This window comes from Ailuropoda melanoleuca, chromosome 5, assembly GCF_002007445.2.
Source record: "Ailuropoda melanoleuca isolate Jingjing chromosome 5, ASM200744v2, whole genome shotgun sequence".
Lineage (NCBI taxonomy): Eukaryota > Metazoa > Chordata > Mammalia > Carnivora > Ursidae > Ailuropoda > Ailuropoda melanoleuca.
In genome coordinates this window covers 78,619,042-78,642,988 of record NC_048222.1, presented here as the reverse complement: position 1 = coordinate 78,642,988, position 23,947 = coordinate 78,619,042, and the positions used below count along the sequence as shown (strand labels likewise).

Here is a 23,947-nt window from a genome sequence, read left to right as displayed (position 1 = left end):
AGCCAGCTCATAGCTCAATCGCTTTGACATTCAGAGGTTGAGACAACCATAGTTGCTTAAAAGGCCTTGATTTTCAATCACTGTGACAGGAGGCCGGGTCATTCTGGTCATTACTAGTGTCACTGGAGGGAGAGAATTTTGCTTACAAGGCAGTCTCTGGCACAAATTGCTTTATTAAATAAAATTCATTCATTTTTTCAAGTGATTCTGATAGTGCCATTTTCTGTCATGTGATAAAACTTACTTCGGGGCTATGTTTTTAAGAATGGCTTTCCATCAAGATCCAGGAGACCTTTGATCCTGGAACACATTTAGATGTGCTTTGACATAACCCTCCCCAGGTTCTAGTGCAGTTGACTCAGAGCACGGCCAGTACTGGATCCTTACCCTTCTTTCTGAGAGCAAGAGCTGCCTGAAGCATGGGGTGATTGATCTTTCTTGCTGCAGCCGCCTTGCCAAAGATCTCACTCACAGAGAAATTCTCAGGGAGGCAGATTCCAGAGTCCTCAGAATATTTTCTGCAGTTTTCTTCCATGAGTGGCACCCACTGTAAAAATGAATTGATGAGGGACGATCAGTTGGTACCATCCTTCAGAAACGCTTTTGGCAGCGTTTACTAACTCTGACCATACGCATTCTCTGTGAGCCAGCAATTCCACTCCTAGACCCCCACCCGATGGAAATGTCTACATATGTCCACCAAAAAGACGTCTGTATATGCACTTACAGCAGCACTACTTCCAAGAGCCCCAAATTACAAACCACACAAATGCCCCTGTTTATGGGCTGAATGGTGTTCCCCCCAGATTCATGTTGAAGTCTTAAGCCCTCACACCTCACAAAGCGATTGTTCCTGGAGGCAGGGTCTTTGAAGTGATTAAGGTAAAATGAGGTCATGAGTGGGCCCTAATCTAATCTGACTGGTGTCCTTGTAAGAACAGGAGATTAGGACACGCATACACTCACACACAGAGGAAAGACTGTGAAGACACAGAAGATAGCCCCTACAAGACAAGAAGAGAGACCTCAGAAAAAACCAACGCTGCCAACACCTTGATCTTGGGCTTCTAGGCTCCAGAGCTATGAGAAAATAAATTTCTATTGTTTAAACCACCCAGTCTGTGGTATTTTGTTATGGCAGCCCGAGCTAACTAATACACTTATTAGCAGCAATATGGGGGATTCTGGTATGTTTACACACTATCATAGCAGCACTACTTGTCATAGTTCAAACTGAAAACTACCCAAACCCCAATAGCAGAATGATAGAGAGCTCATAAATAAATCCATGCATACGTACATGGTCAGTTAATTTATAACAAAGGAACCAAGAATATACAATGAGGAAAGGATAGTCTCTTCAATAAATGGTGTTGGGAAGACTGACTGCCACATGCAAAACAATGAAACTTGATAACTATCCTCACCATACACAAAAGTCAACTGAAAATGGATGAAAGACTTCAACACAACACCTGACACCATAGAACCCCTAGAAGAAAACGTAGGTGGTAAGTTCCTTGACATAGGTTTTGGTGATGATTTTTTGAATTTGACAACAAAAGCAAAGCAACAAAAGCAAAAATAAACTATTAGGACTACATCAAAATAAAAAGCTTCTGTACAGCAATGGAGACCACCAACAAAACAAAAAGACAACCTACTGAATGGGAGAAGATATTTGTAAGTGATATATCTGATAAGGGGCTGATATTCAAAATATATAAAGAACTCATACAACCCAACAGCAAAAAAAGCAAACAACTTGATTTAAAAATGTATGGAAGATCCAAAAGATACCTTTTTCGAAGAAGACATACAGATGGCCAACAAACACATGAAAAGATGTTCAACATGCCTAATTATCAGGGAAATGCAAATCAAAAGCAAAACAGGATATCACCTCAGACTTATTAGAATGGCTATTATCAAAAAGACAAGAAATAACAAATGTTGGTAAGGATGTAAAGGAAAGGGAACACTCGCACACTATTGGTGGAATGTAAATTGGTGCAGCCACTATGGAAAACAGTATGGAGGTTCCTCAAAAAATTAAAAATAGAACTACCATATGATCCAGCAATTCCACTTTGGTATTTATCAAAAGAAAATGAAAATACTGGGGCGCCTGGGTGGCACAGCCGTTGGACATCTGGCTCAGGGCATGATCCTGGCATTCTGGGATCGAGCCCTGCATCGGGCTCCCTGCTCGGTGGGAAGCCTGCTTCTCCCTCTCCCACACCCCTTGTGTTCCCTCTCTCGTTGTCTCTGTCAAATAAATAAAATCTTAAAAAAAAAAAAAGAAAATGAAAATACTAACTCGAAAAGATATCTGCACCCCCATGTTCACTGCAGCATTATTTATAATAGCCAAGATATGAAACAATCTAGGTGCGCATCAATAGATGAATGAATGGATAAAGAAAATGTGGCATTTAAATTTAATGGAATATAATTCAGCCGTAAAAAAAGAACAAAATCTTGCCATTTGTGACAATTTAGATGAACATTGAGGGCATTATGCTAAGTGAAAAAAGTCTGACAGAGAAAGACAAATACTGTATGATTTCTCTTATATGTGGAAATTAAAATAAATTAAAATAAAAACAGAAACAAACACACAAAGAGGCAAACTCATAGATACAGAGAATGTGGTTGCCAGAGGCAGGTGGTGGGGGACGGGGTGGGAGAAATTGGTGCAGGGGGTCAAAAGAAAATAGAAAAAAAAAAAGATACAAATGCCAAAATTGATGCAAGATAAAATATAAAATGTGAATAGACTAAAACCATTAATGAAACTGGAAAAATAATGGAAGTATTCGCCTTTCCATAAAAATAATAAAACTCTTCCAGCCTTAGACTGTTACACAAGTAAAAATATATATACAGTTAAGTGGGAGAGTTGCATAAGTAGATTTGCATTTTAGGGAGGTCATCCCAGAAACACTGAGGAGGATTGGAGGAAGGGAGAATAATTAGAAGAGAATTTTCACAAGTTCCCGCCATCACAAATACCCACCTACCAGCATCTGTGGCCAAGAACTCCATTTTCCCTTCTGTTGCCATAGATACGGCACTGCTCTTACCAGAGCTCAACCCCCACCCCATCTAGATTCCACCCCTTTCTGCTTCAAGGATGTGGCTCCAGGGGGCCTCCCTTCCTTATCCCTTTATCAGCCATCTCCCTCCCTACTGGATCATTGCCAGCAGCATGCAAGCATATTGTTATCATAAAGAAAACCTCTTTCTTGACCTTATCCCCTCCTTCTACTGCCCCATTTTTCTGCCCCACTTTGTATCAAAACTTCATAGTCTTCAAACCTTTTCTCTCATTCTTGAACACAGTCTGATCAGGCTTTCACCTCCACACGCCACATTCCACCTTCTCTTGTCAAGGTTATCAATGACCTCCATGTTGTGTTGCTGTATAGAATGGGCACTCGCCAACCTTCGTTTTGCCCGACCCATCAGCCGCATCGGCACAGACAGCCACTCTCTTCATCTGAAACTTGATAAATCCTTGGGTTTCAGGACTCCACACCTTCCTGACTTTTATCGGTGGAGATTCATTCTCCATCTATCAACCCTGGGTTCCCCTCATCAAGCTGACCCTTAATATTAGAGTACCCAGGATTCTGGATTCTCCATTTTATACTCCCTTTCTCAGTGATGACACTGAGTCCAATGGCATTAAAAATGCCATCTATATGCTGTGTGTGCGTGTGCATGTGTTCAGCCTGGACATCTACCTTCAGCTCTGGGTCTGTATATGCAGCTGCCTACTGCATCTTCTATTTGGAGATCAATAGGCATTTCAAATTAAAATATCCCAAACTGGGCACCTGATTTCCCAGCCCCACAGCAGCGAACAGCAACTGATACTGTCATTCGGTTCTGGCCAGAAATGTTTGAGATCCTCCATTCCTCTCTCACACTCATGCTCAATCTACCAGGAAAGCCTGTGGAATCTACTGTCAAAATATTCCAGACTTGAACCACTTTGTACCGTTTCCTCCAATATTACCTAGTCCAAGCTACCACCATCCCTCACCTGGATCTTCCAACAGCTTCCTTAATTAGGCTAAAATGATCCTCGTCCTTTTGGTCTGTTTATGCAGCAGCAAGAGTGAGGTTTTAAAAGTATAAGTCAGGAGCTGGATTTGAGGCTTGCCTTCCATCTCCTTGTCTGGCTGCCTCTCGAATAAACCTTTTCCTTGGGACGCCTGGGTGGCTCAGTTGGTGAAGCCTCTGCCTTCGGCTCAGGCCATGATCGCAGGATCCTGGGATCGAGTCCTGCATCGGGCTCCCTGCTCAGCAGGAAGCCTGCTTCTTCCACTGCCTTCCACTCCCCCTTGCTTGTGCTCACTCACCCTCTCTCTCTCTGACAAATAAATAAATAAAATCTTTAAAAAAAAAAACCTCCTTTTCTTTGCTGCAAATATATGTACATAAGGTCACTTCACTACTCCAAATCTCCCAATGCCATTCCATCTCGGGGTGAAAAAAAAATGGATTAACAGATCAGAGTATCTTCATACAATGGAATGTCCGACAGCAATGAGAATAAAACTATCTATGATTTCACGCAATGACATCTATGATTCGCACAAATACAATGTTGAGGAAAAGATATGCAAACGAAAAAACATTTTTTAGAGTAGGATTCTTAATCAACTGAGCCCGCCCAGGTGCCCTGTATACACAAATGAAAATTTAAAAGATGACATTCATTCCCAAAATATGATTTTTTGAAGACAAATTGAACCTAAGTAGCCTTTGTCATAGTATATCGTTGACCCTTGAATAATGTGGGGGTTGAGAGCCCTAACCCCCCACATAGTTGAAAATCCACATATAACTTTTGACTTCCCAAAAGTTTACCTACTAATAACCTACTGTTGACCAGAAGCCTTACCAATAACATACACTGATTAACACATATTTTATATGCTATATGTATTATATACTGTATTCTCACAAAAAAGTATGCCGGAGAAAATAGAATGTTATTAAGAAAATCATAAGGAAAAGAAAATGCATTTACAGCACTGTATGTGTTATTTATTGGAAAGAAAATCCAGGGATAGGTGGACCTGTGAGTTCAAATGCATGCTGTTCAAGGATCAACTGCAATTTGCTTTTACAGACCTCATCAGCTAACCATCCAAGTTTCCTAGAAGCTACACACAGACGAAAGAAGTCAGAATGGGTGCAGGGTTTTCATAGCAACTACTAGAAATTCACTCTATAATTCCCATGTTCACTGAAAACACATTGCACTTCCCTCTTTCCTTCTCTTCCAACAATATTATTGCAGATTTCTTATTGACCTAATGTTTATTCTCAACAGTATCATTACTTTTCATTCACCAATGGCCACTGTGTGTGTGTGTGTGTGTGTGTGTGTGTGTGTGTGTGTATGCACACACAATGTGCCCTCACAGAAAACGTGGGCTCCTGCTTACTTCTCCAGTGGGCCCTAAGTTCTCTGACAGACTGATAGAGGGCTGTAATTCATAAAAAGTGTTAAAATATAGACCGTGTTCTCTGTGTGTTTATAGAACAGATCCTCAATAGCCTTTCTTCTTCCAGACACAGTGACTGAGAATTCAAGTGGTTTCAGATCCTGATTACTCTGTTAAACACCAATGGAGGTTGTAGTCAGTGAGCACTTGCTACGTGCCAGGTGCTGTGCAAGACACTTTCCTAGCTTCCTAACAACCCACAAAATAGACAGTACATCATCCTCATTTTACAGATGGAAAGTCTGAGCCTTTGGGAGGTTAAGCAACCTGCTGGGGGGGGACACAGTCTGTAAGTGGGTGCCGTGATTCAAATCCTGCTCTCTGACTCCAAAGCCCACCCATTATCCAGTTACGATTTAACAACCCCTCCCCATAACTGGCCCTGTCTGAAAACAGCTACTCTAAGGATGACAACTATCAACAACAACAAAACAAAGACTAACGAGGACTGGCGAGGATGTGGATGAACTGGAAATTTTGTGCTCTGCTCAGGGGAATGCAAACTGGGGCAGCCACTCTGGAAAACAGGATGGAGGGTCCTTAAAAAAATTAAAAACAGAAGTACCCTAGGATCCAGCAATCCCACTTCTGGGTCTATACAGAACTGAAAGCAAGGGGTCACGCAGATACTCCTACACCCACGTTCACAGTGTTATTATTCACAATAACCAAAAGATGGAAGCAATCCCAGTGTCCATCGACAGACGAATGCATAAATGAAATGTGATCTATCCATACAAGGGAAAACTATCCATTCTTTAAAAAGGAAAGAAATCCGAGGGTGCCTGGGTGGCTCAGTCGGTTAAGTGTCTGCATTTGGCTCAGGTCATGATCCCAGGGTCCTGGGATCGAGTCCCGCACAGGGCTCCCTGCTCAGCGGGGAGCCTGCTACTCCCTGTGCCCCTCCCCCCCTGCTTGTGATCTCTTTCTCTCTCTCTCTCTCAGATAAATAAATAAAATCTTAAAAAAAAAAAAAAGAAATCCTTTCACATGCCACAGCATGGATGGACTTTGATGACATCATGCTAAGTGAAATAAGCCAGGCACAAAAGGACAAATATTGCATGATCCTATTTATATAATGTGGCTAGAATAGCCTCATACATAGAGACAGGAAGTTCAGTAGCACCGTGGTTGCCAGTGGCTGGGGGAAAAGAAGGATGGGGAGTTTTTGTTTAGGGGTCTAGGATTTCAGTTTTGCAGAGTTCTGGAGATGGATGGTGGTGATGGCTTCATAAGGTGAATATACTTTACATTACAAAATTATACACTTAAAAGTGACCCAGATGATAAATTTTGTATTATGTGTATTTTACCACAATTCAAGAAAAAATAAAAAGCTACTCTGCCTGGCATAGATTTTCAAGGGTTGGCAATTTTCCAGTCATGGGGTAGACCCTGCTGTTTGGCGCAAAGAGACAATAAACCAGTCTTAAATATCTCTCTGTGTGTCTCTAAGCCTCCATCCCAGTCCTACGAGGGAAGTACGAGACAGGTACACAGGTGAAGCAAACATGGGTCTGCCCTCAGAGAGCTTCTAGCCAGTGCGGGAGACGGACATGTGGGCACAGAACGCCTTCTCGAGGGGGTCTATGAAGGGTCCCCTTACCTGGGAAAATGTGATCTCTCCCCTCATGAGGCGGGCACTGGCGCCGTCTGGGCCTCCTCTCCTGAAGACTTCTTTTAGAAAGCCCCTGGAAGACACAAAGAACAACAGCATGGATGTCGGATGACTTCATCACAGCAGCACATAGGGGACAGACGCTATTTCTATCCACAGACGAACCGCTGTTGGAAAGGCATTCTGCCATGGATGGGGAAAGGCAATGTTCAAGTGGGGATCTTAGCCTGAAAGGGCATCTAACCGGGACATGAGACCATACACTACATCATGAATATGCTGGCAGGTGATGCAGCCCCTGGGGGACGACCCAGCAGAGACTCTTCTATTGGAAGTACTTCCAGCTTGGCCACGTAAGGGCCAAACTCAAGACTAGATATGCATTCATTCCCATCTTCAGCTCATTTGCACAAGGCATTGCCCCAAAGGACTGCTTTATTAGTACGTATTCTTCAAAGGGAATGAAATATTTTTTTCTGGTTTTGATTCTGAACATATAGTTTCTATTTCATTTTAATCTTGTTTAATTTTTTAAAAGTTTTCTCATGTTATGAGCTAAATTGTACCCTCCCCACCTCCAATTCATATGTCTAAGTCCTAATCCCTAGTACTCCAGAATGTGACTGTATTTGGAGACAGGGCCTTTAAAGAGGTGAGTACGTTAACACGAGGTCATTAAGGTGGGCCCTGTCTAATGAGTGGTGTCTCGAGAAGGAAATCAGAACATAGACCTGAACAGAGAGAAGGCCATGAGAGGATACAGGGAGAAGATGGCCATCTACAAGCCAAGGAGAGAGGCCTCAGGAGAAACCAACCCTGCTGCCACCATCTTGATCTTGGACTTCTAGCCTCTGAACTACTGTTGAAGCCACCCAACCTGTGGTATTTGGTTATGGCAGCCCTAGCCATCTAACACACCTCAGCTCATACTCATCCCTAATACACAGGCCCAAGGAGTAGCAGACACAGGGGGAGAGAGACAAGCTCATTACTCTCTCACTTCCTTACATTACAAAATAAAAGTTTCCATTCCACTTTCTTGATAATTTCCCACCCCCCGTGGTGGATCAGCTACCCTCACATGGCCGGCTGGGCAAAATCAGACAGATAAAGGATGGTACATATGTGACACGCACACACACCCCTGCTCCCTTGCACCCCCCAGCGTTTGTTGATAATCCACCCCACATCTGATTCCACTGAGTCCAGGCACCGATGTCCAATCCTTAATACAGAGCTCCAGGCAAATATTTATAATGCACAGGAACTGGCAGGCCAGCTAAAATTATTTACCATTCCCAAGTAAGATGACAAATATCTCTGATCTGGGAGTTTCATTTCTGAAAATAATCAACTCCCCTGCATCCGACTAACCCTCTTGCAAATAACAATTATGGACTTTGCACAAAATGTAAAAAATGTAGCTTTGCTCAACTTTCTAGTAATAGCAATGACTCTGCCACACCTTTGCCATCAGTTGTCTTTTATTTATTTATTTGAAAGATTTTATCTTTAAGTAATCTCTACTAGACCCAACATAGGGCTTGAACTTACGACCCTGAGATCAAGAGTCACATGTTCCATTGACTGAGCCAGCCAGGCAATGCCCTACCAGTTGTCTTTTTTTTTTTTTTTAAAGATTTTATTTATTTATTCGACAGAGATAGAGACAGCCAGCGAGAGAGGGAACACAAGCAGGGGGAGTGGGAGAGGAAGAAGCAGGCTCACAGCAGAAGAGCCTGATGTGGGGCTCGATCCCAGAATGCCGGGATCACGCCCTGAGCCGAAGGCAGACGCCCAACCGCTGTGCCACCCAGGCGCCCCAAGTTGTCTTTTTTTTAAACAGAGTTATTAAATTGTAATTACATACCATCAAATTCACATTTTAAGAGTATGATTCAATGATTTGTAGTAAATTAACAGTAGTGCAAACATCAGCACATTCCAGTTTTAGAACATTTCCATCACCTCAAAAGATCCCTCATGCCCTTCTGCAGCTGGCCTCCAGCTTTAAGAATCAATACACAATTCCACTCAACCATCTTGTATTGAGCACCTAAGGTGTGCAACACGTTGTGCTGGGTGCTGTGATATAAAAGCAGTAATATGTGATTGTATTCTTAGGGAGCTCACAGGGGACAAGGGAGTCAACATATAAGCAAGTATCTACAACACACTGGATGAGCAGGATGGAAAGCAAAGGGAAAATTATTTTTTCTGTCTGGGAGAATGGGGGCTGATAGAAGAACAGGAGCTAAGGGCAGGATATAGCTATAGAGAAAGGAAATACCAATGTATCTGTAAAACAAATCAGGCAGCAATAATAACAAAGAAAGCAATTTGAAATATGAAGATTGTTGGACTGGAAAACATGAATTCCAAATTTTAAGGGTGGCTAATAAAAGCAGTGAACAACGAAATGGCCATTACACAAAATGAAATTAGTGAATCAAAGGACATGACACAGTTTTCAAGAACAAAGAGTAAAACGATGAAGCAACTGAAGTTAATGAGCAAAATGATAAGACCTAGGAAGGCCAGATTCCTTCAATATACAAACAATAAGAATTCCAGAAGGACTGGGGCTCCTGGATGGCTCAGCTGATTGAGCATTGGACTCCTGATTTCCACTCAGGTCATGATCTTATGGGTCGTGGAATCTAGACCTGCATCAACGCTCCTTGCTCAGTGGAGAGTCTGAAATATTCTCTCTCTTGAAATATTCTCTCTCTCCCTCTGCCCCTCCCCACCACGTGTGAGTGTGTGTGTGTGTTGTGTGTTGTGTGTTCCCCCACAACAGGCATATGTGGGGGAACTATGTCGATTCCTAGGATAAGAAAGGGTAACAACCTTTTGGGTAGAAAAACAGATTATACACAAAAGAAAAACAATTCGGAGTGACGTTAGTCTTCTATCGGCAACTTTAGATGTCAGAAGATTGTGGAACAAAACTCACTAGACACTGAAATAAAAAGAAATAATGGACCCAAAATTCTATCCCCAGACAATTTATTGTACATTTCTGAAGGCAACAGAAAGTCCCAGCATGTAAAACTAATGTTTACCATCACATGCCTTTCCTGAAAAAAAAAAAAAAAAATTCACGGAAGATTTCCAATCAACTTACAGATAGATCAAAATAAAAAGTTGAGAGCAGGACAAATGTGGTTTAAAAGAAATTGGACATGAAATTTTTTAAAATACCACTCACCATAGCATTAGAAAAAACATAAATAAATCTAATGAAAGAGGTTTAAGACCTCTATCTGGAAAACTACAAAACTAAGAGAAATTAAAGACCTCAATAGATGGCGAGCTCTATATCAAGTTCATGGATCAGAGACTTAATATGGTTCTGGCAATAATTCTCACCAAACTGATATAAAGATTTAATTCATTCCAATCATAATCGTAGCAGATTTTGTGTATAAGTGTGAAAACTGACACTTCGATTACAAAATTTATCCGGAAACTAAAGGACACAGAATAGCCAAACAAATCTTTAAGAATAAATATGAAAGATTTATATTACAAGATTTTTAAATTTATTATAAATTAAGACAATGTGGTATTATTGCATAGACATATACATCAACTTAGCAGAATAGGGAGTCCAGAAATAGACCTCTACCTATATGGTCATTTGATTTTTTCAACAAATGCACCACTAAAATGTAATGTGGGAAAGATTTTTTTTCTATAAATGACATTAAAGAAACTGGATATCCATAGAGGTTGGGGACTTCACACCATACACAAAATTTGTTTTGAAGTGGATCATACACCTAAAGGTGAAAGTTAAAACAATCTAGCTTCTAGAAGAAAGTGGGATATCTTCATGACCTTTAAGCAAGCAAAAATTTCTTAAAAGGACATCAAAAGCAGGGGCACCTGGGTGGCTCAGTCAGTTAAGTGTCTGACTCTTGATCTCAGCTTAGGTCTTGAATTTGGGGTCATGGGTGCAAGACCATTTAAAGAAAAAAAAAAGGACGCAAAAGGCACTAACATAAAACAACAAAAAAAGATAAGTTAATTGTCATTAAAATCAAGACTTTTTGTTCATCAAAAATAACACCAAGAAAGTGAATGAGTAAGCCATATACATGGATATGCTTGCAATATATATATATGACAAAGGACTTGTATTAAGAATATACAAAGAACTAATTATCAGTAAGAGAAAGACAACCCAGCTGAAAAATGGGCAAACAACTTGAACAAGAATTTCACTAAAGAGAATTGTCAAATGGCCTATAAGATATGAAAAGAAGCCCAAGATCATTATTCATCAGGGAAATACAGCTTAAAACCACAATGAGATGGCACTATATACCCACCAGAATCCCTACATTTAAACACCATGACAATGTCAAGGACTAAAGACCATGTGGAGAAAGTGGACCTCTCTTCTCTTCCCAGTAGGAGTGTAATTTGATACCACTTTAGAAAATGGCAATCTCTATTAAGCACCTTTATATTGACAGGCGGCACATACCTTTGCGTAATAAAGTTATAAGCACATACACCTTTACGCAACGATTAAGAAACCATCAAAAAATGCAAAATGAAAGGAGTGGGGATCATAGCAGGACAACACACTGAGCATGTATCTACTTCTCTCTCTGCCTAAAATCACACTGAGATTATACAAAAGATATCCTTAAAAGATTTAAAAAGAAAAACAACTCCAATAGTCCAGAAAACCAAGAAAATGTAAATTATTGGACTACAAAGTATGAGAAAATCTTGGGGGGGTGCCTGGGTGGCGCAGTCATTAGGCGTCTGCCTTCGGCTCAGGGCGTGATCCCGGCGTTATGGGATCGAGCCCCACATCAGGCTCCTCCGCTATAAGCCTGTCTTCCTCTCCCACTCCCCCTGCTTGTGTTCCCTCTCTCACTGGCTGTCTCTATCTCTGTCAAATAAATAAATAAAATCTTAAAAAAAAAAAAAGAAAAAAAAAGAAAATCTTGGAAGACAGATGTAGCCTGGAACATATTTTTAAAAAGAGAGAAAGGAGGAAAACAAGAGCCCAAACATGGGAAAAGAAGTCCACTGTTGTTCTTCTCCCACTAAGGCCCAGAGCAGGTTCAAAGTCACTTCAATAAACTCCCCGAGTAGAAAGTGGACTTGGGGGTTCCTGACAGCTGAGCTGGTCTCTCCCCTTCCTTCTACCATTTCGTTTATTCATTAGCAAATATTCATTAAGTGCCTTCTATGTCCCAGGCACTGTTGTAGGCAATGTGGAGGAAGGACTGAACAAAACTGTCTTTCAGGAGCTCACATTCTAGTGGGGGGATGTGGGGGAGAAAGAGAATAAACTGGTAATTTATATAGTATCTTAGTGAGAAATACTGAGAAAAACTAATCTGTAAAGAAGACAGTGTTCTAGTTATTACTGCTACATAAAATGTCAACCCAAAATCTGTGGCTTAAAACAACCACAGTCATTTTATTATCTCTCAAAGTTTCTGTGGGTCAGGCGTTAGAGAAGGGCTCAGCTGGGTGGTTCTGGCTCGGGATCTCTCCTGTGTCTGCAATTAGATGGCAGCTAGAACTGGAAGGGGAAAGGGGAGACCTGAAGCAGCTGGGGGATGACCAGGCATGTCTCTCTCCAAGTAGTCTCAGGGCCTCTCCATATGGTCTTTCCAGGTCAGTCAGCATTAAAAAGAAAACCACAGACTCAAAATGGAGTCACGTATGTTATGGCCCCACAGCAGTAAGACTACATACTTTAACAGCAGTTTCAACACAGTTGCCCACACCATGTAATCTTTTATGGGGCAAACTGTAACTTCCTGGCCAACACTATGAAGAAAGACCCTGATAGACCACTTCCATTCCCCTTAGGGGGGTGACCCTGTCTAAAACAATGCATTCCTTGCTAATAAAGTCCCTTTTCCTGCCCCCCTTACCTTTGAAAACCTATTTTGGAGAGCTCCTTGGAGCTCCCTCTACTTAGTAGGTGGGATGCTGCCTGATTTGTGAATCATTTAATAAAGCCTATTAGATCTTCAAATTTACTTGGTTGAATTTAGGGGTTTTCTTGAGCACTAGCTGGGGACTCCTCCCAGAAAGGAAGGCTCAGGGCAGTCAGACAGCTTATCCAATGGATGAAGGCTTCTTTTAAAAGTGATATTCTAGGGAGCAAAGAGAAAGTTGCAACACGTTTATAATCTAAACTCAAAAGTCACAGGGCAGGGCATCACTTCTGCTATATTCCGTTGGTCATAAAAGTTTGCCCCACTTCCAGCAGAGGGAATGAAGAGCTCACTCACCTTAGTGGGAAGTGTCAAAATCACAGGTAAAAAGTGCACATGGGATGGGAGATACTGCTGCAGCTGTCTTTAGAAAACATAATGTTATAGGTAGAAAGTCATCTCTCTTAATTAACAACTAAAATACAATTATTCCAATCCCTTTATTTTTTTATTTTTATTTTTTATTTTTTTAAAGATTTTATTTATTTATTTGACAGAGATAGAGACAGCCAGTGAGAGAGGGAACACAAGCAAGGGGAGTGGGAGAGGAAGAAGCAGGCTCCCAGCGGAAGAGCCTGACGTGGGGCTCGATGCCAGAACTCCGGGATCACATCCTGACCCGAAGGCAGATGCTTAACGACTGAGCCACCCAGGCGCCCCTATTTTTATTTTTTTAACATTTATTGATTTATTTTTTATAATAATTTTTTATTATATGTTAGTCACCATACAGTACATCCCTAGTTTCTGATGTAAAGTTCCATGACTCATTAGTTGCGTATAACACCCAGTGCACCATGCAATATGTGCCCTCCTTAATACCCATCACCAGCCTATCCCATTCCCCCACCCCCCTCCCCTCTGAAGCCCTCAGTTTTTTTCCCAGAGTCCATAGTCTCTCATGCTTCATTCCCCTTCTGTTTATCCCCCCTTTCTTCTTCCCTTTCTTCTCCTACCGATCTTCCTACTTATGTTCCATAAATGAGTGAAACCATATAATTGCCTTTCTCTGCTTGACTTATTTTGCTTAGCATTATCTCCTCCAGTCCTGTCCATGTTGCAGCAAATGTTGAGGACTCGTTCTTTTTGATGGCTGAGTAATATTCCATTGCATATATGGACCACATCTTAATCCAGTCATCTGTTGAAGGGCATCTTGGCTCCTTCCACGCTTTGGCTATTGTGGACAATGCTGCTATGAACATTGGGGTGCATATGGCCCTTCTCTTCACTACGTCTGTATCTTTGGGGTAAATACCCAGTAGTGCAATGGCTGGGTCATAGGGTAGCTCAATTTTTAACTTTTTAAGGGACCTCCACACTGTTTTCCAAAGTGGCTGCACCAACTTGCATTCCCTCTTACATTGTTGGTGGGAATTCAATCCCTTTATTTTTAAAGATGGGACCCAGACAGCTTAACTGGCTAGCCCAAAGTCACACGGCTAGTGGTGGAGAGAGGCTATTTACATCATGGCTCCCATTCTAGGTTTAAATATTCTACTGCATGGAGACTATAGAAGACTCAGAGCCCTATGAGTATACTTAAATACAATTTAAATTTAAAATTCTGATTCCCATTTTTAAAAAGATTTTATTTATCTGAGAGAGAGAGAGCGCGCACAAGTGTGGGGGGGGCAGAGGGAGAGGGAGAAGCAGACTTCCTGCTGAGCAGGGAGTCCGATCCCAGGACCCCGGGATCATGATCTGAGCCGAAGGCAGACGCTTAACCGACTGAGCCACCCAGGTGCCCCTGACTGATTCCTGTTTTTAATAACATTGGAAATTCAGCAATCATCCTTTTTGTTTTATTAAAATACACCTAACATAAAACTGACCATTGTAACCATATTTAAGCGCACAGGTCAGCACCATTACGTAGGTTCCCACTGTTGTGCCACCACCACAACCATCCATCTCCAGACCCTGCTCATCTTCCCATCTTTGCAAAACTCTGTGCCCGTTAAACAATAATTCCCCATCTCCCTTCCCAGCAATCATTTTAAACCAGATTATATTTCACGTATGTTGTCACCTCCTCAATCTTCCACAAAATATTAACTATATCTGAAATTTACTCTTATACCATTAACTACTAGAATCTTCGTTAGTGGTTTTTACACAATGGAACCCTTGAAACCTACCACTCCGTCTAGAACTCATTTGCTGTCCCCCAAAGGGATTCTTCGCCACATGCTGAAAACACACATTCATAGCTAATAATGTACAAGGCAGAGCAGCTAGAAGCAGACGTGATGGAAACATGATAAATTGGAGCGGAAGTAATCTACCTGCCTGGGGAAAGCTCTGGTGTGAGTGAGCACAAGGATAGCTACACTGACCTGGGCATGGCAGTGCAGGGCGGAATACTGTTTCCCACCCAACCACCAACAGCAGGTGGCGTACTGCAGTTGAGTTCTGACACTAACTACCTCGAGTTTGCACAGACCCCACAGGTTGAGGGCAAGTCCTCCATAGAATGAGCTCACTTCAGACACCAGCCACAAGTCTCAGGGGGTCTCCAGTCCACATACTTCTGACCCACTGGATACAAATTTGGAAGGTCCCACAACCCTCTAGGTCTGGTAATTCACTAGAACAACTCAAAGAAGTCAGAAAAGTGCTATACTTCCTATGATTACAGTTTCATTTTATTTTTTTTAAAGATTTTACTTTTAAGTAATCTCCACACCCAATGTGGGGTTTGAACTCACAACCCCAAGATCAAGAGTTGCACACTTTACTGACTGAGCCAGCCAGGTGCCCCTACAGTTTTATTTTAAAGTATACACATAAGACAAGTTCGGGGGGGGGGGGGCACGCAGAACACTTGTGCCCTCTTCCCATGAAATCAGAGCATGTCACCCTCCAGGCAAATCAGTGTTTACAAAATAGGAAGCTCCAATGAGCTTTTATTAGGGTTTATTAGGGTTTCATTATCTGGGCATGGTTCATTAAATCATTGGCTATCTGATCCAACTCAATTCTCATCTTCCTCCCTAGAGGCTTGCCTGGCCCCAAGTCCCAACCCTCTAATTACTCAGTTGGCCTTGCTGGTGACCAGTCCCAATCAGGAAGATTTGTAAGTGTCCCCATGAGTCATCTCACTGCCTAACAATGGCATTCCTCTCCCTCAGGAAATCCCAAAGGGTCTTTAGAAGCTCTGTGTTAGGGACGCCTGGGTGGCTCAGTCATTAAGCGTCTCCCTTCGGCTCAGGTCATGATCCCAGCGTCCTGGGATTGAGCCCCATGTCTACCTAGAGGGAGCCTGCTTCTCCTTCTCCAGATCCCCCCGCTTGTGTTCCCGCTGTCTCTCTCTGTCAAATAAATAAAATCTTGGAAATAAAAAAAAAAAAGCAGCAGCTCTGTGCTAGAACAAACACCAGACAAATTCTTCATTACACAAAAGATAAAGATACCAATAATTACACATGCTGACAGAAAAGGTTGTGTTAACAAAATAAATTACTATCCATGCACATTAAAAAATCATAGGTAATCGTAAAGAAACTAGAAACAAAATGTACCTATAAGAAGACAAGAAATGTTTCCCCAAGAGAAAACTGGAGAAAAAGAAAACTCGATCAACACAACTATAGACAGGAAGATGAGAGGAATAAAAGGGGAGCCTGGGTGCTCAGCCGGTTAGGCATCTGCCTTCAGCTCAGGTCATGATCCTGGGTCCTGGGATCAAGTCCCACATCGGGCTCCCTGCTCAGTGGGGAGGCTGTTTCTCCCTCTCCCTCTGCCCCTCCTCCCTGCTCTTGCCCTCCACCTCAAGTAAATAAATAAAATCTTTTTTTAAAAAAGAAGAGGAATAAAAGAAGGAATAGCGGAAGAGATGGTAAGTAGAAAACACAAAACACGATGGTAGGAATCAACAATTCCAAGAAATAAAGAAGAAAATGACAAACAATCCAGTACCAAACCAGGCCCTACCATGTTGTGGAATACCACAGATTGGTTAAAAAAGTAAAGGTAGATATATAAACAATCACAGGAAGATGTCCACTTGTTAAGTGAAGTAAAATAATTAAAATTAAGTAAATTAAGTAAAAGAAAAAATTAAGACCTAGAACAGCATGTGTACTCTGATCCAATGGTTTTTTTTGAAACCTATCTATGTTCCAAACAACCTACCTACCAAACTGCATAAACTTGCCTGCGAATTCATACAAGCAAGTGACACACTGACAATCCCTTATCTGAAGCCTCAGAACCAGATGAGTTTCAAAAGTCAGGCTTGTTCAGACTGTAAAGGTAAAGGTGAAACAGGGGGCTACACCTCTAGGAGGGTCTGGGACAGCCCTCTTCAACAGACTCATTCGTATTTCTGTTGGGACATGGTGACTACTCACAGTAGTGGCACAAAGATGATAAATAGCCCCACGCTTGTTCAGATCACGTTTACTACCCAAACGAGGTCAAGTCAGATTTTGTGGTCAAATGAAGTCAGGTCAGGTTTTGCTATAAAGAATTATGGGTAGAAAAAAACCACAAAATACCCCTTGGTTTTGGATTAAATGAACTATGCATCAACCATGATTTATGTGGGATAGGGAGAGGAACAAGGAAGGGTGAAGAGGGACTGACATTCCCGTTCCACATTGTTCTATTAGTTTGAATGTTTTCATAGTAAGAACGTATTAGTGTATTAGTTGTGGAATTAAAAACCATGTGTTAAAAAAAAAAAAAAAGATGGCTTCAGAGATGACATAAAATCCCAGAGGTGGTAAATAAGAGGCAAAAAGCCACTACAAATCTGGGGATTGCCCCAGGAGCTCCTGGAAGCAGTCAGTAAATACTTTGTGAAATAGTACACAGGATACGGATAACAAGTGCTGATTCTCGGCTACCCTTTCTGTATTTGCTGACTTGCTAAAAAAAACATTTACTAAGCATTGCATAGGACAAGCACCTGAGGTTCTAGAACCACAGTTTTGATACAACTGATATTCTGCCTATCTCTGTTGTTTGGGGTCCAGTGGCCCTGGGCAGACCCTCCACAGTGTGGCTACAGCCGTCTACATGTCAGATCCAGACCTCAGGGAACCATCCCAGCTCCTCTAGATCTTGTCAGCCTCAGTGGTCAAGGTGACTCCCATTTCCAGCACCCTAACCCTCAGAGGACTCCGGGCTGGATGGCCACCGCCGAGAGAGTGGAATTTCCCCTTCACTCCTTCCACGGTACGGGGCCGGAAGAAGCTCCATCTTCCTGTTGCATGCCAGGGAACTCAACAGTCTCTCCACGTCTGGAGATCACGACAGCTTCCCCGGGCCCCCATGAGGTGCTGGTCTCCCCATCAGGTCCCCCATCAGGTCCTCGGGCAGGTTCTTCACCTTCATGTCGCCCTACAGCGCAGGCCCAACCAACTCCCCCCCACTTCTCTCTCACAACTCCCCTCCTCTGTGCCCACACTGGAATATTCAATGTTCTAGTGCACGCTCCATGCTTTCCACCCCCCACCCTTGGCTCATGCTGCTCCCTTCACCTGGAACGTTCTCCCTTCACATCTCTTTCTACCAATCTCTTAGCAAGCTTCTCAGGCTCTGCCTCCATGAAAGCTTTTCTGGTTCTCCCACTCAGACCTAATCTCTCCCTCCTTTGAGCCACATAAGAACTTTGGTCCTTTTATGGCACTGCCTCCATCTTGAATTCTGGCTATCTGTGGATACCTGACTTCACATACCAGATGCCAAGCATGGTGAAAATGCACCAGGCAAGGCAGGCCCTCCAGGCTCACCTTCCGAACCAACGCCTTCAGGGTGGTCCACAGACTCCATAAGCTAACAAGGTCAAGGTCTTAGGCTCTGACCTCCTGGTAACAGCTAGCTTTGCTATGACTCGTATTACAGCTGCTGGGAACAATCCTAACCACGGCCCTGGAGGTGTGAGTCTGTGCAACACCAGATAAACAGTGCCAGATGCATCACTTTGCATATGCACGAGACTTTTATAAATAAAGAAATATGCTGGAATACAGCTGCCCATCCACCTTACGTGTTACCTAATTTAACCCTCACAAAAATGTCTAGGGAAAGGCATTTTCCTATTTTAAAACTAAGATTAAGGTTTTAGATGAGTTGGCTAAGACTGAAACAGATTAAGCAAGGTTACCCAGCAGTCAGTGTTAGAACTGAGATTTTTAATCTGGGTCTGACTCAGAGACCAGTGCTCTTTTAATTACCCCACATTTGCAAAACTTGTATACTTGTGACTTTTATTCTTATAAGTCATGTTCACCCCCACATTGATGAGGTCACAGGCACAAACATACCTCACAGCTTATGAGAGTAAGCTCTTTTTATGTCCTTAAAAAAAATCAGATTTATGAGTCAAAAGGAAGTAAAACAACCAGTGGTTAAAAGGTATTCTAGAAAAGCTCACTGGTCCTTCCTCAGCTTCTCCCTTCTGCAAATAATCTGAATTGGACAAGTCTGGACTGAGGGTGGCCCTCCATTTTCAATACTTTTCTGAAATCCTGATTACCTGGGATGTGATTATTCTGACTGTGGACTTTGTAGGCACCTTATTTGAGTTTTATGATAATTAATTATTGATACACTTACTATTGGTGTTGACATATTGATATCAATTTACTACTGATATACTTACTGATGTATTTACTCACCCCCTAAAGATTGATATTTTCCCTAGAACAATAGCCAAGGGAGGTGGGAAGTCTCAATGAACCAGAGAGGAAAGAATCTAAACGGGGAGTCAAAAAAACTGGTTTCATAGCTCCCCATGACTAACTACTATGCATTCAAGTTAATCCCCGCTAAGCTTCAGTTTCCATATCTGTAAACGTTACGGGTGGCTCTAGATTCTATGACCCCTTTGGGCTTGGCATGCTTGCAGACACCAGTCTTTTATAATATACAGTATAATAGCTTTTTGGAAAGCCTCTTGGCCTTTGGTATCACAAGAATTCTAGAATGGGGGCATGTTTTGTATTGGTTTGATATGATTTCAAATCCACTTGTTCTTGATAAAGGCAAAAAAAGTGAAGTTGCTAGAAGTTGTTTTGCTGGAAGAGTGAGGTAAGCTCTGACAGCATGTCAACATCCGCTCATTTGCTCCTTTGCCCTTGATACTCAGTAGCTCAATTGCCTAGGGCCTCGCTGGGTGTCTATCAGCAAAAACAGGAAGAAGCGATACCATAGATACCATACCAAGAGTTTGAGAGGACTATCCAATGGGTCAGGGGACTTGGTCCATTAAAACAGCTCTCTGAAGCCCTCAGGGCAATGAGCTTTTGCTTCCGTGAAGGCGACTCGACTTCCCGGAGCAGCCACCAGCTGGGGAATGAATTCCTCTTGCCTACCAAGGCTGGCGCCATCGTTCCCTAGCAACATACTCTGGCAATGTGGGACTCTTACTTTTGCAACAGCAAGCTGGAGGGCAGCTCTCAATTGGCTAAGCCACCTCTCCCAAATAAAAGTACACTTCAGGAGTACCTGGGTGGCTCAGCTGGTCAAGCATCTGCCCTCGGCTCAGGTCATGATCTCAAGGTCCTGGGATAGAGCCCCAGTCAGGTTCCCTGCTCAGCAGGGAGTCTGCTTCTCCCTGTCCCACTGCCCCTCCCCGCCCCCAGCTCGTGCTCTCTCTTACTCTTTTTCAAATAAATAAATAAATAAAATCTTTTTAAAAAAAAGTGAAAGTACACCTCAAATAAATTTGGGTTTTATTTCTTTCATATCCCCTTGACTGGAACAATAATGGGATTAATCTATCACTGTTGGAGAGAATGTTGTGCACTGGTGTATGAAGGGGCATTATCCCGTATGTTACTGGCTTGTGAAATACCCACAGTGAACCTGGGTTAAAGAAATTGCTGCCAAAAGAAACACAATGTCTGAGCATTAATTTGCCTTGAAACAAAACGGGACACAGTTCTCAAAGCTTCCACCCTGCTCCTTATTCTTGCCAGTAGTTTAGAATTTAGTCTTCCTTGGGTGTTGCTAGGATGATCTAACCTTCTTAATTTTTTTAAAGATTTTTTAAATTTATTTGTTAGAGAGAGAAAGAGGGAGAGATTGTGAGCACACAAGTGGGGGGAGGGGCAGAGGGAGAAGCAGACTCCGGGCTGAGCAGGGAGCTCCACACCCGCTTGATCCCAGGACCTGAGCCAATGGAAGGCAGACGCTTAACCATCTGAGACCCCGGGGCGCCCCCTTCTTAAATTTATAAACAAATACGCTTTCCTTCCTTCTGACTATAGGAGAAACATATGTTCATAAGCAGATAAAAGGAAAATGCAGGGGCGCCTGGGTGGCTCAGGCGTTAAGCATCTGCCTTTGGCTCAGGGCGTGATCCCAGAGTCCTGGGATGGAGCCCCACATCGGGCTCCTCTGCTGGAAGCCTGCTTCTTCCTCTCCCACTCCCCCTGCTTGTGTTCCCTCTCTCGCTGACTGTCTCTCTCTCTGTCAAATAAATAAATAAAATCTTAAAAAAAAAAAAAGGAAAATGCAAAAAAGTAGAAAAATGAAGAAAATCATTCATAATCCCATCTGGGATTAAAAATCCCAAACTATTCTGGGATTTTTCTTCCATACATTTTTCTACATGTAGCTTTTTTCCCCCCCATAATTGAAACCACGTTGCATAAACTGTTTTACATTCTGGTGGGTTCGTTTTTTTCAATTATCATTAACAGGTTTTTTCTTTTCTTTTTTTTTTAAAGATTTTATTTATTTATTTACTTGTTTGACAGAGAGAGAGGCAGCGAGAGAGGGGCACAAGCAGGGGGAGTGGGAGATGGAGAAGCAGGCTTCCCACCGAGCAGGAAGCCCGATGCGGGGCTCGATCCCAGAACGCTGGGATCATGACCTGAGCCGAAGGCAGACGCTTAACGACTGAGCCAAACAGGTTTTTTCTGATCTGAAATCTTATTCTGAACGTCCTGTTTCCTGGTTTACCGGTGACGCTTCCTAGTTCATTGATTAGGCTTTGGAGCTGTTTCTCTAGTTTGCTATGATGGTAAGTAAACCCGCAACCCACTTTTTCTCAACTTGAGCGCGGCTTTGAGACCCATTTCATTACGCAGGATTAGGGGGCAGCAGTTCGCGGGGCGAGCAATTCCTCTCACTTTAGGGAAGAATCCAATATAAAGGGCAATTTTGGAGTCTTGAGAGAGATTTAATTACTTAGCATTTAGAAAGACAATAGGTCTAGTGGCGTACAGGGGTATTTTTAGCGCCGGGTAATTGTTTTAACCTTTGCAGGGCTCTCGCCCTACAGCAATGTGAAACCAGGGCTGGAAGTGCCCAGAGGCAGTTCTCAGCGGGGGGCCCGCCCCCTGCCGCGCCGACTCTCCCGCTCCGGCCCGGCGCCGGCCCCCTTACCTGGGCAGCGCCAACTCCTCGGTGCGGTCCAACGCGCCGGCCACCGAGGGCACCGCCAGGACCCCGTCCAGGTCGAACACGGCCGCACGCAGCGCCATGGCGGCCCACCGAGGCACGAAGCTCCCGGAGCTGCACGGAGGCCCGGAGCTGGATTGGAGCGGCTGGCCGCCGGCCTCCCGGCGCACTGGTCCACCCGGGCCCCGCCCCCGCCCCGCCCCTTGCCCTGTGCCGCCAGGCGGGGCGACCCACCCGGTAAACCCCGACTCTAGCTCCACCGCCTCCGAGATGGAGTCCTCGGGCTAGAGTCCCCGGATGGTTGAGCGCTACACACGAATTTGCGAGACTTTCACTGGTCCGGGGGCAAGCCTCAGAGAAGGGAAGTCTGAGAAAGAGCCAGGGGCCTTGTGTGCGTGTGGCCAAAAGCATCATTCAATATTTGGATTCTTCGATGTTCCTTTCGGATGGCATAGCCAGTAAACTAAGAGCTTTGTTGCCCCCCCCGTTTTGGTGCATATAGTTAGCAGATCCCTCACTACCCTGACCACGCTCTCCGTGTCCCACACCCTTATGCGTCAAGGCAAAATGTGTTTCAAGAATGAAGCATGCTCCAGATACCCTGTGCCAACTCAGAATACATCTCTTCCAATCTTTTGTTGGAATGAGGCTTAGAAGTAAAATTGGAGTACTTATTACCACTTTGTACATTCTCCTTGTACTAATGCTGCCTAAAAATGATCCGGCTTTGTTTTAAATCACAGATTGCACACTATTGACTCCTTTGTTTCTGTGCTTTGCTTAGGAGTGTCTGAGCTGTGCTTGGAGAAGGGTTATTGGACTCCTCATGCCTGTAGTGTAGCTCTGTGAATTAAAACATGCTTTGGGCCTAGCGTCCCAGCTTGCCAGGAGCATGCCTTAAGACACAAATACCAGAGACCTCTCTGTGTTGAATGTGTCATCTGTGAATTTACCCGACATATTCTGCCCCATCTAGCTAGAAGAGTGTTGTGAAAGATCATCAGATACCTTACTGAAATCAAGAGGTATTCATTTACAACATTCTTCGTATCTACAAATCATCCATCTGGTGAAGAAGAAAAATGAGTCTACTGTGGGTGTTTTGCTCCAGTAAACTATGACCATGCTTACGTCTCTTGCCTCATGACCTCTTCTGGTATCTGCCTGAGGCTGTTATTAGTGCTTTCTGAAATCCACTCCTATAAAATAGGAAATAGGACGTGTGTGGTCAGCAATGCCAAATTTAGCAGAGGGAAATGGAAAAAGCCGTTTGATTTTGGATTTGGATAACACTGGGCAAACCCCCTCAGAACACTTTTAGTGGTTTTGGAGATAACAGCTAGATTACCCAGGGTAATCTGGGTAGACCTAGAGAGAGAGGTAAAGAAGTGACTACAACAACCTCTCATGAAGTTGATGATCTCAAAAGTAAAGTTGAGCCTTAAAAAAGTTAATAATTAAAC

The 23,947-nt window shown here is 43.1% G+C and overlaps 1 protein-coding gene across 1 annotated transcript in view; it reads right to left on the bottom strand.

Annotated features, from left to right (window-relative positions):
* EPHX2 (epoxide hydrolase 2) overlaps positions 1-22,666 on the bottom strand; it is a 69,269-nt gene extending 46,603 nt beyond the window's left edge. The window contains exons 1-3 of the mRNA XM_002914434.4: positions 22,470-22,666; positions 7,135-7,219; positions 388-547 (exon numbers count right to left, since the gene is read on the bottom strand). Of these exons, the coding sequence (XP_002914480.3) occupies positions 388-547; positions 7,135-7,219; positions 22,470-22,567 (343 nt within the window). The 5' untranslated portion in view covers positions 22,568-22,666. The remainder of the gene's footprint in view (positions 1-387; positions 548-7,134; positions 7,220-22,469) is intronic.
* Between the last annotated feature and the right edge of the window lie 1,281 nt (positions 22,667-23,947).